Raw genomic sequence first — 14,973 nt, forward strand, 5'->3', positions numbered from 1 at the left:
CTAGCATATTTGAGGGGTTGACACTTATCTTACAAAATAAACAAAAATGTATTACAAACAAATCAATAGAATGTAGCAAGATCTGTTTTCCAATACTAAAAGAAGAAGTCAGCAATAATAATATACCCAAACTAACAAATTGATAGTAAATTAGAGACACATCATCTACAATTTACTGTAATAAGCACCGAAAGATCAGAATTTGATATCAATCCGAAGGTACAGCCACACTATCGAAATTTTACCTTAATACATGGCCTATAAAATCTAGGTAAAAGTCAACTGTCAAATTAGTGTTTCTACCCACCATCAATTATAAACATATTATACAGGTTAAGATCATCCATTTTTTATTTCAGAATTTTTGAAACGATTGCTGAATTGGAAACAAATATAAAATGTAATTTTTTAATTTTTATGTTACAATCAATTGTAGTTTAATCCCAGTTTAATTCGTAGTATGCTAAATCTTATTTGTACACTTCTTCGAGTTCCCAATCTGTATAATGTTCAGTATGCATGACAATGTCAAAAGTACAATGTATTTTAATTTTGCTATCCAATTAGTTTCTCTAGTTAGTACATATTATCTGCTTTCATTTAACTTTAACTTTAAATTTGAAGTCGTCAGTACCTAGCTATTTAGAAAATACGATGAAGAAAAATAAACTAATACCGTATTATCAAAAACACTAGTTGCAAAATTGTTAAATTGTTAAACTTTTTACTCCGGTGCTTAATATTATTTTATTTTATTTTTTTTTTATTTTACCATATTTTTTACTGACACTATCAACTAGATATTTTATTATTTTATATATTTTACTAATATAATCTATCATTATTATTAATTGACTTTTAGAGATACCAGTAGTTCAAGATCTGGAAGTTGGAAGTAGTTTCTCGGATCATTTACAAGTTTATGGCATGGTGTACACGAGTAATCTTTCAGAGCCAATAAAAACTCTTCGAACATCAATTGCTGAATATTTAAATAATGGTACTGGATATCTTGCTGAAGCATTGACATCTCAAGGTGTCGGATACTATAAAACTAAACTTGAACCCACTCCTGGTTATTCAGATCTGGAGATGAGCTTTGCCGATTCTAATATCACAACTGACGCGATATCCCGTTTTATGAAGTGGAGACCAGATATAGGTGTACCGGCAAACGGTATTGACTCTGCCAGTTCGTTTAAAATATTTGTAACTCCTTTACATACAAAATCATTAGGTACAGTTAGATTACGGAGTGCCAATCCTTTAGATTATCCAGATATAGATCCCAACATACTGTCAGACCCTGAAGGACATGATCTAGAAAGTGTTTATCTTGGAGTACAATTCGCGGTAAATCTTACAAAACAGGGACCTTTTAAGAAAATAAATGCCAAATTGCAACAAAACCCGGTAAAACAATGCAGACAGTACGAGTTCATGAGTAGAGAATATTGGAAGTGTGCTAGTAAATACATCGTATGTCATAATAATCATTCAGTCGGTACTTGCAAAATGGGTCCAAATCCAAAAGTTGGTCACGTAGTTGATAACGAATTAAAAGTATATGGAATTAAGAGATTACGAGTTGCCGATGCTAGTGTTATACCTCTTTCTACCTCTAGTCACATAAACGCAATTTGCTACTTAATTGCGGAAAAAGCAGCTGATTTTATTAAGAAAGATCATGGAAGGTTGAACTCTTAATGTCATAACGTATAGTTAATTTTACTGTTACAATAAAATAAAATTGATCAAATCATTGATCGTGTAACATTTTTTTTTTTAGAATTAAAATAGTTAATACTTTTTTAATCCCTTTATCCTTGTTGCTCATGGCCGTATCCGCAAATAGATCTGTGGGTGGGCTCCCTTGCAAATTTTATTGTAACATGGGACTATCACGGGTTCTCAGAGTATGGATGGTCGTACTCACCAAAAGAGGCCAAAGTAATATATTTTATAGTAGAGTTTTGTTGACCTTTCTCGGTTCCAGGCGGGTCCTCTTTGATAATTTGTAAACACAGTCGTAAAAGCTCTTTATAGTATCTTTCTGAAAGAACCTAATTCAAAAGGTTCTATCGCTTCTCACGGTTTCCAACGACAAAAGTCCCGTTACCTACCTAGAACTTTTCTATATTCGGGTATCTACCTAGAGTGGGAAACAGCCTGGCGTTCTTTTAGGCAAGTTGTAATTTTTGGGTGGGGGATATCACAATTTTTTTTTAAACTTGTTAAATTTTGAGAGGACGAAACGGACTCGGAGCAGAGCAGTCTTCGAGTAAAGACGCTTGCCTATCTTACCGTTCTCTGTGAATTTTTTCTTTAAGTGTGTATACACTTAAATCTTTGAAATATCTTAATCTAATATTATATTAGATTAAATATTGTTATAAAGTACCTTTATTTTAATTAACTTCAGTGCTTGATACTAGTAAAGTATAGTAGAATCAGTGAAATAATGCAGCATTCATCGAGATTTATTGTAAGTTATCGTAATCATATTACCTTCAATTATCTGGGGAAATAATATTGTAATAATATTACCCAATCCTGGACGAATCTGCGCCCACCATTTCTTCACTTGTAGGTAAGGTTAACTACCGATTTAGCAATTCATTTAGAAGAACATTTAATATTTTCATACGAACTTTCAATCGGTTATTAAGAACTTCTCACAAATAATAATTACGAACATTCAATATTCAGTAAGAACAGTTATTAATTAAACTAAAAACAGTGCGAAAGAGACAGTTAACTTACAACCAAGTGCGGGTTGGTTTCATTTTTATAATACAGAATTCTTTTTTTATTCTTTTAAATTTAAATTTAATTAATTTTGTTTTATTTGCGATAATAAAATTGGTATCCATTTTTAAATTTACTGTACCCATTATCTTGAGATTAGCCCATAAACAGGGAAGAAAGATTTCTTTAATCAGCTTTAGTTGAATTTTTTTAAATACTATCAGGCTCTTTTTATTTTATTTCTCTACTCCCAATAAGTTTCCTGGTAAATAATACCTCTGAATATTTGCTTATTTTATTAAATTATTATTATATCTTCGACCAGGAGAGAGATCAGGCTGATTAAGTTCATAGGTAAGTAGGTGGACGGAGTCCACCTAATATATTTGGACGGAGTCCACCTAATATATTTATTTATTATTTGTTTATGTAGTGTATTGACAAAATTTATTGAATAATTAACTGTTGACATGTTTCCTTGGATTTGGTCTCAGAACCTAAATATCTTTCCTTATCTCTTTTCGTTCCTAAGGTTTCTTAATTTTCCCCTTGAACCCCAAAAAGTTAAGTGGCGCCCTTTTTCTATCTTATCTTATCTTTGGTAATTTTACCCATCTATCTTTTTATTTATTTCTGTATTTTTTCTAATATATTTTATCCTGTCCTATCTTTCCTTATTTCGTCCGGTGGACCCTGAGACACTGTCGTCTGCAGTGTCTCCATTGGTGACCTTTCTAGCGCCATCCAAAAAAGGTTTCCGAGGTTACAATCGTATAAATATTTCGTAAAAGTGAAGACAATAATTCTCAAATATACACACATCAAAATAATGTAGGGGACAAAAACAAAATATGAGATTACTTAAGGATTTCAAATCATTTATTTCAAATATTTTTAATAAAGAATTATACACAAGTGTCCTGAATATATAATAAACATTATTTCATAGAATTATCGCAATAGCTCGTAAAAAAATTAAAAGAGAACTCCGCAAGTTAAAAAATAAAAAGCTAATATATTGCCCCTCAACTCCCAAAAAAGTAGTTCATAGTTTCAGTTAGTGTACGACCTCCACGGTATTTGATTACTGTCCTACATCTTATGGCAAACTTATGATCAGATGATCAATGTCTTGCTGCGGTATTCTGTTCCACTCCATTGAAAGGCCCTCAAACAGTTGCTGTCTTGTTTTAAACGCAATATTTTTCTGTAAAATGCGTCTACCCAATATGTCCCATACATGCTCAATTGAATTTAAATCTGGCGGTTGTGCAGGACATGGTAAAACCTCAATTTTATTATCTTTAAGGAATGTTCGCACGACCCTGGCAGTATGCGGACGCGCATTGTGATACATTAATTGAAATTTGGGACCAGCTTGTTATGCAAACGGTACAACAAGTGGTTCGAGAAGAATATTGCGGTATTTTGTTGCATTTAGATTCCAGATAAACAAGATTGCTTCTTTCACCAAGAGTGGTGTCACACCACTATTATACTGTCTTCTTGCTGTCTATGAACTTCTTGCACGGTAGCCAATTGTTAAGCATTGCCAAATCGTCTCTAAATTCTTGTCCGTCTTGTATTTGGTATAAATCCAAATCTGGACTCATCTGTGAACAAAGTAGAGGCACACTCACGTCTAACCCAATTTGCGTGTTCTTGTGCCCACTGATGTCGATGAGCGTAATTTCCTCTGGATAACACAAGCACTCTCACATGTCTTCTAGCATTTAACCTTACTCCATGCAGTATATTTCTAATGGTTCTGCTACTTACAAGTATCTAATGGTTCTCTTGCAGCCTCATTTGTAATTGTAATGCAGTTAGAGTCCGATCTCGCAAAGTCTACAACCAATAAAGCGATCTTCAATCTGGTTGGTTATTCTTCTACGACGTTCAGCCTGGATGACGTTCAGAAACATCACCAGTTTCTTGATATCTTAACCACAGCGTCCCGATCTTGGCATCCCGATAGCATGCCACTGCGTTTGGCGATTTAAATGATGTCTTTCCATTATTGGCAATTAATTGCAAAACCAAATAAAAATTTACATAGACATCGAAAATCAAGTTCCAATAAAGAAATATTACTTTTTATCTTATAGACAAAAAACGCATATTGAAGCTTTGTTAATTTTTAATAGCTATTTTTATTAGCATTACCGTTCAAGTTAGTACAATAATCGAAAAACCAACTAAAAAGATTAAAAACATAAATGTATGTTTCTATTTGCTGCTAACATTAATTCAAAGCTATTTATATAGGTGTCCCTTAGATTATTTTGATGTGGGTATTATTTTAATGACCAGGAAAGAAAATATTATTAGAAACGAATGTCAGGATTACAAGGTAAATAAGAGTAAATAAAACTTTGGTTCAGCAATATAAGTTTCTTGTGCTGGACATTGAAGTAAGAAACGAAATGAAACCAAAAAATCAAAAAAATATCACAAAAAATTAAATTATGGATGTTAGGAGATTAGAAAATATGTTTATTCCGGGCAAAAGTAGTAGAAAAAATAAGCTGGAACATAAAAGGATTCTAATACAATTTGGAGAAATATGGCTAATACTATTAGAGATACCGCTGTTATTGAAGTAGTTGAAAAAATTTCAGGAAAGAAATTTGAAAATGAATATTGATGTTGGTTAAGTTCAAGAAAAAATAAAGGAGAAGACAAAATAATACAAATAATATTGCAATTAGGAATATTGCCAAAAGGAAACTAAAGTAGCAGTTGTAGCAAGTAATATATCTAATTGATTTGATATCATGGAGGGTAGAGTTAGAAAAAATATCTAAATATACAGAATAACGTTTAGATTTCCAATACGGAAATCGTTTTCAAAAAAGATTATTTTAAAAAATGTGGAAAAATATATATAACCTACAAGTTGTAGTGTAGTCCAATGAGCACAGAGTACATTGGAAAGATGTTTCAATAATCATGAAAGAAACAGACATGAAGAAGAGAGCAATCAAGAAGCAGCTCTCATTCTACTCAATGAAAAAAATGTGTAGTTAACCCTTCAACAGAATGTAGCAGGCTTTGGTTGCCCACATTAAACATATATATATATATATATATATATATATATATATATATATATATATATATATATATATATATATATATATATATATATATATATATATATATATATATATATATATATATATATATATATATATATATATATATATTTAGGGATTCTACAGTATTCACTGCCTTCCCTCGCTCAACCGTTTCCATCTCTCTCTGTTGTTCCATTCTCCATCGTTTAGTCCTCTCTTACTCATGGCGTCGTCTACTTCGTTCCTCCAGGATTTTCGGGGTCGTCCTCTTTTCCTCCTTCCTATGGGGCTCCATGCGGTTATTCTTTTTATCCATCTGCTGTCGCTAGCTCTTCTTACATGTCCATACCACTTTAGTCTTTCTTGTTCTATATATGTTAGTATGTCTGTTTCTATTGATGTTCTTTGCTTTATTTTGTCATTACTTCTCCTATCCATTCTTGTTACTCTGCAGCATCTTCGCAGGCATTCCATCTCTGTTGCTATTATCTTACTGCTGTTTTTCTTGTTTATGATCCAATTTTCGGCCCCTTATGTCATAATACTTCGCACTAATGTTTTATAAATCTGCGTTTTTGTCTTCATATTTAGGTGTCTATCCCACCATACTGAGTTAAGTTGTCGGATTGCTGTTCTTGTTTGTCCTAATCTTTGTGTAATTTCTTCCTCTGTTGTTGCCTTTTTCGTGATTATAAACCCCAGGTATTTGAATTTATCCTTTCCTTTGATTGTTACGTTGTCATCAATCTGTAGATCTTCTATGTCTTCTTCACTTGTAGATAGGTACTCTGTTTTCGCGAGGTTAATATCTAGGCCAGCCTTGGTATATTCTTCTTGTAGTTTCTTCATCATGTAGCTGAGGTCGTCTTGGTCTTGTGCAATCACTACTTGATCGTCTGCAAAACTCCACATTAAACAATAAATAAATAATAAATAAATAAAGTCAACAATAAGAATATACCAACAATAACGGATTAATAAGATATACAGTATGATGCAAAAGTATGGAATAAATTCTTTACCTATTTCAGAAATAGACGACTTTTAAAAATCCTTAAACATATTAATTTTTATTTTTGAATGACCATCAATTACAATATATTAGTTGCATATTACGTCATCAGTGCTGACATAATGGCGTAATTGACAATTTTTTAAATACAAACAAAGTTCACAGGATACCTCTTTTAAGTGAAAAGTATTCTAATCGCCTATTTAAAGATGTATTATTCGAATATTTATTTTACAGGGTAAACCAAAATAATGTACTTAGTTAAGTATGATGCAAAAGTATGGAATAAATTTATTATTTCAGAACCAGATTTATTTATTGAGAACGTACAATTTCTAAGTATAGTAACAGCTACAATAACAAAAGCCTCTGAAAATAATTATACTCTAGTATGTATAGTCCCTGTATATGTCGTCACAAATTGGATAATCCGGAACCGACGTAAAGCATGATCTTTGGCAAGTCCTTTTCTTGACGCAATAAGGTCTGCTGCTTTGTCAGTTAATTTACTTTAAACAGTATCGAAAAGACAAACATTTATAGGATTATTTGCATATCTATTGCCATGATCATTTAAAAAATTTTGCACGATTTCGCACAACACAAAAGTAGGAATATTATCTACTTGATATCTAATTTATTCAAAATTAGGTTGATGCATTTCATTAAAAGTTAAATTTACTAAATGTTCTAAAATGTCATTCACAGTGAATCAAAAAATATATACTATATAGGCAAAAATATGGATTTTGTTAAAATAGGAAACACTTACATATTTTCATTTTCTATTCTCTCAGACTATTTTTGTTCTTCCGTCTGCACCAATAGAATTTCGCACGATGATGATTCCTTCTCCCTAGTATTGGTTTTTCCAATGAATTTTGGACAATGTTTGTTCCTAGCCCTGGACGTTTGGCTGTTACCGTACCCGAAATGTGGATTTTTTACGTTAATATTTAAAAAGAAAAATTCCACACGAAATTCAGCAAGGTTAACACGAACACTATTCAATTTCGAAAAATCCGAATGACTGCGTCAGTTATGAAAGTTAAAGCCTTGAGAACGTACAATTTATAAGCACGGTAACAACTTCAAAAACAAAAAGCTCTTAAAATAATTAAACACTTTATATATAGTCTCTCTATATGTCATCACACATTAGATAATCCAGGGAGTAACTGCAGGGCATGAAAGTGATGTGTGTGAAAAGAAAAGATACTTCTTTGACGGAAGATATTAACTTATAAAAATATATAAGTATCGAACCGGTATAGGAATAGAGTATAGAGAAAAAATAAAAATATTAGAAAAGAAATGAAAGGCAGAAGCAAAACAGTAATCAGACCAATATTGACGTACACGGCAGAAATACGACCTGACACAGAGGACAAAAAGAATGTTAGAAATAGTTGTGGTGACAACTCTTACAAAAATTTATGGTAAGACACTATGAGACATGGCTAGAAGTACAGATATACGACGGAGATCAAGGCGGAGAACTGGAACTGGAAATGGAACGATTATATAAGCTAAAAAACATCAAATAGAGTATTAAAAACGATGGAACAACAACTTACTGGAGGCAACAAACAGAGTCATGTCTACATAAGAAGAAGAAAAGGAATAAAAGGCATATTTATAGAAATAAAGATAAGAAGGATGGTAAATTACAATGAAAAATAATTCTAAAAATCCATTATAAATATATTTTATTAAATTTTTGCGTATCAAGTGTCTCAAAAGGTAAAAATATATAATAGTTTTATTTTATATTAAAACTATTTTGGTCCCCAAATGTACTACTTTTTTTCAGACTTTACTGGATATTTTGGTTTAGTAACGCCGATATATCCAATAACTTCCATTGGTCTAATACCCGAAAATTCTTCTTTGATTTCGGTGGCATTCAACTCACTCTGATATATTCTCGCACTGGCCAACGCTGCTTCTTCAGCTAATTCTGGAGGTGCGGCTATAAACAAAACGCAACTTAAATCAATTTAGAAAATTAAATAGTAAGATAGTTCGTGAAAATGGATAGAGAGAGAGGGAAATATATATAAGTGAAGGTAAACCCATGGAAGATATAGATATAGAAAATTATAAAAAACAGTCTTCGTAAATTATCGTGACGCATTTCTTTTGACGTAAGCATCAAACTGTTTCGCTCACAAACAATAAACGAATGATCTACTGCTAATAATTTTTTGTAGTTTCCATGAATTAATAAATGTAAGTCCCTATATTTTACAAAAAATTGACAAAAGGAAGAAACAACGGAGATCTCACAATGTATTTAGTAAAAACAATAATAATAGCCAACAGCAAATATTTACATAAATGAGCAGATTTCGCAAATGGAGGGGCTACATATACTTGGGCAGAAAAATTAATACCCATCTTAACGACATCAAATATATTAAACGAAGAGTAGTAATCAAAAAAAAATAATATGAAACTTCAGCTATCCACTTGCTTAAAACACCGAAATGCTATAAATATATGATGCTTACTTGTTTACGGCTGTGAAAGGTGGGCATTTAAAAAGTTAGGACATAACAAAGTTACAAGTTGTGTTATGCCTTTCTGTGTATCTAATGATTCTACGCATAAACTGGACAATATAAATAATAAAGCAATCCTGAGAAAGTCAAACTATAGGACTATGGTCTTGGACAACCAAACGATCGAAGTCAGTATTAATTTTGTAAAGAAGACGATATGATTATTACAAATTCCTAGTATAAACTAACCAAGCGACAACTATGTAAGTACTTGTAAATCCCCATTTGATGATGGCAGTAACCCTGAATATTCAAGAAATCAAATAGATCATATATACTTGTAAATGAGCGCTTCCGAAAAGTCATAACTAAGGTTAAAACTAATCCAGCGACAAAAATCAAATACCAATTTAATTAACATTGGATATACATACAGTATACTCCCTCTATAACCAACACGGTTATTACGAGGTTTCGCTTATAACGAGGTACATTAGATGTCCCGTGAAATTTCTATGGAACTTATAACCCTCTATAGTGAGGTAAATTTGCTTATAACGAGAGAAAATAAGATTGAAAAACGTGTTTTTTTACGTTTTGGCCCGACCGTAGCTATAAATAAATACCTTTTTTTAAGTGCCGTCCGCAATAAACTTCTTACAATTGATGATTCTTAGTCGGAAATATATAATTTATGATTCACAAGTGTCATTGTAGGGGGTTGACCATTCGCACCTAATAATATAGGTCCTAATAGACAAGATGTGGAAAGTGTTTTAAAGGTTGTCAGAAACTTTATCCAAAGAAAAAACGCAAATGAAGAAGCATTTGTTTGCTGTTTCACATCTTTAGAAAATATGAGAGATAGAATACTGGACAATTTCAAGCAGTTAAAAATGACAGACTTCTTCCAATTGCAGACGCAGTAGTTTTTGTTATTCTTGAAAATACGCTTTATACAGATTTACAGAATACAGATTTTTTGTTTTAACGTATATCATTGACAATAAAAGTAAACAACTCTTTTTTGTTTTAATGTATTTCATTGTCAATAAAAGTAAACAACTTTTTTTCAAAAAGGCCATTCAAACAATATTAATTAGCATGTTATATTGCTCCGAATGGCTTCACTATAGAAAGTTAAAGTTTTAGTAGACTACATATTCATATGTATGCACAGTATTATTGTTGTTGGATATAACGAGATCCGCTTATAACGAGGTAATTAGTCTGCCATTTCAGTTCTCGTTATAGAGGGAGTCTACTGTATATGTAAAATATATATATTTATAAAAATTAATCGCCGAAATGTTTGTACAGCCATCACTTCAGAACGACTGCACCAAATTAGATCATTTTTTTTTCTTGTGTTATTATGGGAAGAAGGTTTGTGTAAAAGATAATTTTCAAAAAATTGTATGGAAAGACTTTAAAAACAGTTTTTCTGTCATTTTAAAGTGCAATATAACTAATAGATGGCGCCATAGTATGACCACGAAGGAACCTAGGATTAACAAAATGAATATCAGTATGAAAGATTGATCAAAAGGCACACCACACTGAGTATACCAATTTTCGTTCGATCACCGAAGTCAAGCAGTGTCGGGTGCGGTTGGAGGTTTGATGGATGACCACTTGGAAATATCGCATGCTATTGCTATGTGAAACCTTTTTTAAAAACAATAGAATTAAATAAAATAAAATTAAATAAAATAATATAAAATAGAATCAAATGAATATATGAATAATATAAAGCAAAATAAAGTAATTAAAATAGAATAAAACAAATTAGAATAAAATGAAAGAAAAAAGAATACAAAAAACAAAATCAACTAAAATATATTTCCTAATTAAATGCTGCGGTGGAATTAAATGCATGCCTAACCTCATTAAATTTGTAGTGGCGTATAAAGTGTTACTTAACAGACTCGAAAGACGAGCTTATTGAACTTTGATACATTATTATTTTAATGGGAATAAGCCACAATTAAAGTTTAAAATAAGTTTATTGACGTTTCAATTTCCACTTCGAAAATCGTTCTCAAAATACAAACAATAATAAATTAAACAAATTTTGTTTTTTGTAACATGGTGAAAAATTCTTCTTATAATTTAATTTTAAACTGCTGACTCATTTATATTGACAATTCAGATATATATTATACATTTTAAAGTAGACGACTTTAAAATGATATTACCAATATTGCTGAGTTGCGTTCATAGAATCCTAGTAAATCAACTTTAACTTGAGAATATCCGTCAGAAAAATTATAGCGTGTGATTCATCTTTAAAAAGAGAACCACATGCCATGATGACAGTAAAAATTCTCCTATTAGTGATTCCATAGTAAATCATGAGGAAAAAAACATGGAAAAAAACCTCATAATACTATCCCGACGTGGTACAGCATATGTCCTTCATTTAGTTTACTCTCAATAAACACCAAACTCTGATTTTACATGTATTTAAAAAACATAAATGATGTATCCTCCATATGTTACTAACTTATAAGACCCCGAATAGTGGTATTTTCTTTTTATTAACTTCCTCTTTTAATATGTGTAACCAGATCCTACTGAATTCTGCCGAGGAATTTGTGGCACAATGTGTCTCATTTTTTACTTTTCACTTTTTCACTTGTTCCATTGAGCTCTATGTTCATTTTCCCATACGTGTTTACATATTTAAGATTTATTAAATCCTCTATTTTTTATAAGATTGATATTTACTTATTCTAACATTAATGGCCTTGATGTTTCACCCAAATAATCTGATTTTAAACTTCAATTGTGGCTTATTGCCATTTAATGAGTTATTGCTTTAAGATGCCACACAAAAATAGCTTCAAAACAATATTTGATACACTATTTAATTTTAAGACGCTACGAAGTTCGGCGGGTCAGCTAGTAATATATAAATATAATAATAAGAATTTAACAATAGAATCAAGAATATAGGAGAACAACTAGAAGATTCATAGGAACTATGAAATGAATTTTAAAACCAAGTTAACGAAAGCTGCATAAACAATGGATAATGGATAACAGAAGGTTTTTGAAATTGCTAGAACAACATCAACGAATTAAATAAAATAAAAAATATATAGACATCTATAGCGGAGAATTAAAAAAAAGGTAAAATTAGCCAAAAAAAAGGAGGTGGATGTAATATCAAGGCTCATACACACGACTCATTTAATGTGCACCAAAGCCAATGTGATAGATACATTGAAAAATATCTTATCTAGGACATATATTGATTGGACTTAGATATAGAATACTACAACTAATGCCTAAAGGCAAAATAGAAGGTCAAAGTTTGTAAGAAGAAAACAGATTTCTTGGCTAGAAGACATTCCTGACTGGACTTAGATAACAAATGCAGGACAACTATATCATGTGACAGAAGATCGAGAAACCTTCGCAGTGATGATAGCCAACGTCAGACCATAATTCTGATATGCCACATGAAGAAGAAGAATGACGGATGATCAGCTGTAATTGTTAATGTAAGAGAAGATAGATGGGATAAATATTGGTCGAAAAAAAGAAATCACGCTTCAGCAATATTAAAAAATATATCAGTAAATACGAAAATACTCAAGCTGGTACTGAATCAACTTTGTGACAGGCATGTATATTTGCCGTGATATGTGATTTAACTAGATCGTTAATACGGAACGAACATTAATGTATTTATTTGTACCTGTAATTGATAACATAAATTTTATCATAAACAAATATAAAGATGAAAATTTGAAGACAGTTTTGTAAAAAAATGACCTTACCTTCAGCAGCTGCTTCAGCCGCTTTTACGGCTCCCGCAAATGCACACATTGCTTCAGCTTTAGCAAACTTATCCACAACATCGGATAATTCTGTATCGGGTATCATTGACATCTGCGATACTGTTTCTATTCGACTGGCTGTTGCTTCTGCCATTTTATCTATAAGTGATTTGGGAAGGTTGAGATCTTTTGCAGGCATTATAGTCTCTGCCAATCCGGTCGGTAAATTTCCGTTTAAAGATGTATCTCTCCTTCTTAGTAACTCCCTCTCCACTGCTCGATCAAACCTAATTAAACAAAAAGTCGAAATTTTAAGGAAGGTTAAAGATTTCTCCCAAAGACTTTCCTTTCTTATTGTTATGAAATTGTCAATTTTAAAATTTTATTATTATATTATAACAATAACATGATAAAGCAAATCATCACACTGGTCATTTCAATTAACATATTTTTACGTATTTTTACGAAAAAAAAACGTGAAGTAAAAATTACAACGTAATAGTTTATAAGACCATAACCCAACAAAAAATTGTTGTGGTGCACTGAATTAAGACGTTAAATGCTGCGAGAAGCAAGTGTGATACAACCGTGCTTCACAATACACATCCATTTATATGGAATACATTTTCTCAGTAGCCTGATGAACTCTCTAGACCTAGATGACAGTCGGCCTCTAAATGAAACTACAGTTTCATCAATGCATAGTTTTTACCCCAGCGCTACCACTCTTTGAAAATTTGATTCTAGCTTCTCCAATAGGGATGATAGTTTATACAGTCGAAATTCTTTGTCGCGATTATCATTGTCACTTAAGACACTTTACTTTGTTTCCATATAATGGATTTCTTGACCAATACGAACACAACTTTAGCAATCTTTGCAATCCCATCCTGAAAAGAAAGGCCAAAAATGTCTTAATTTCTTCGGTATCTGTATTTATCTACTTATGAATTCTAGCTTTTGGATCGTGACCACCTATAATATTCAACTTCTGATGTGCATATCGATTGGTTTCTTGCACAATTCACTTATTAATAATGTCGTTTACAAAAAGTTGAAAATAGTCGAAGGGTTTTTTTCATAGATATCAAAAAACTCAGCTTTGGCATCCAAGTCTTGAACACTGAATGTAATATTTTTCAAGTTATGACCATCTATACTATTCCATATCAAGGATGTGTTATAATCAATCGCAAGATCATCGTCTGCTAAAGAGCTTTCATCTTTTGGAAGTCGATTTTGGGAAATAACATTTTCAATGGTATCTATCGTCTACTGTTCTTGAGTTTTGTGATGATGGTAAATTTTGCAATTTTGGTTTTTTGCTTTCCGGAACACATTTCGGACACCTTTATTTGACGAAGAACTACTTATTTCGTCATTATTACCTAATTTAAAATTTTTATCCCGAACATTCTCATCACTGTCTTCGTCTGACAAAAACTCTTCTACTAGCTTTTGCAAACGCTTCTGCTAGTTTTCATATTACATATTGAAAACTGATAAGACACACTATACTACTTCGTCCACCGACAACTAACTGATAAGTAACACGTAGTGCAGTTGTCTAGCGAATGTAACTTCTTGATGCATTTAATAAGAGATAATTGCAAAGATTTGAAATATTTTTGTATAACGTTACTAAATATTTCATATATAGGACCTTCGAAGTACAGATGATATTTAACTTTAGGTTATATATTTCCGTATAGAGGAAATAAGCACATAAGTCAAAAAATCGTATTTTTGTTTTAAGTCATATTCGTCGACAATAACTAAAAATGCATGATTGTGTAAAGTCATAAAGTCAATAACGAAACGTAAATAGATTAAAAATGATT

General features: G+C 31.5%; 2 protein-coding genes across 3 annotated transcripts in view; one reads left to right on the forward strand and one right to left on the reverse strand.

The window, feature by feature from the left end:
* Positions 1–1,766, forward strand: part of LOC140439803 (glucose dehydrogenase [FAD, quinone]-like) — a 38,370-nt gene extending 36,604 nt beyond the window's left edge. The window contains exon 5 of the mRNA XM_072529947.1: positions 863–1,766. Within this exon, the coding sequence (XP_072386048.1) occupies positions 863–1,707 (845 nt within the window). The 3' untranslated portion in view covers positions 1,708–1,766. The remainder of the gene's footprint in view (positions 1–862) is intronic.
* Positions 1,767–8,532: 6,766 nt separating this feature from the next.
* Positions 8,533–14,973, reverse strand: part of LOC140438320 (uncharacterized) — a 45,523-nt gene continuing 39,082 nt past the window's right edge. For both annotated transcript variants that reach the window (XM_072528003.1, XM_072528001.1), the window contains exons 5-6: positions 13,133–13,419; positions 8,533–8,812 (exon numbers count right to left, since the gene is read on the reverse strand). In XM_072528003.1, the coding sequence (XP_072384104.1) occupies positions 8,640–8,812; positions 13,133–13,419 (460 nt within the window). In that variant the 3' untranslated portion in view covers positions 8,533–8,639. The remainder of the gene's footprint in view (positions 8,813–13,132; positions 13,420–14,973) is intronic.

Source organism: Diabrotica undecimpunctata, chromosome 4 (assembly GCF_040954645.1).
Source record: "Diabrotica undecimpunctata isolate CICGRU chromosome 4, icDiaUnde3, whole genome shotgun sequence".
Classification (NCBI taxonomy): Eukaryota; Metazoa; Arthropoda; class Insecta; order Coleoptera; family Chrysomelidae; genus Diabrotica; species Diabrotica undecimpunctata.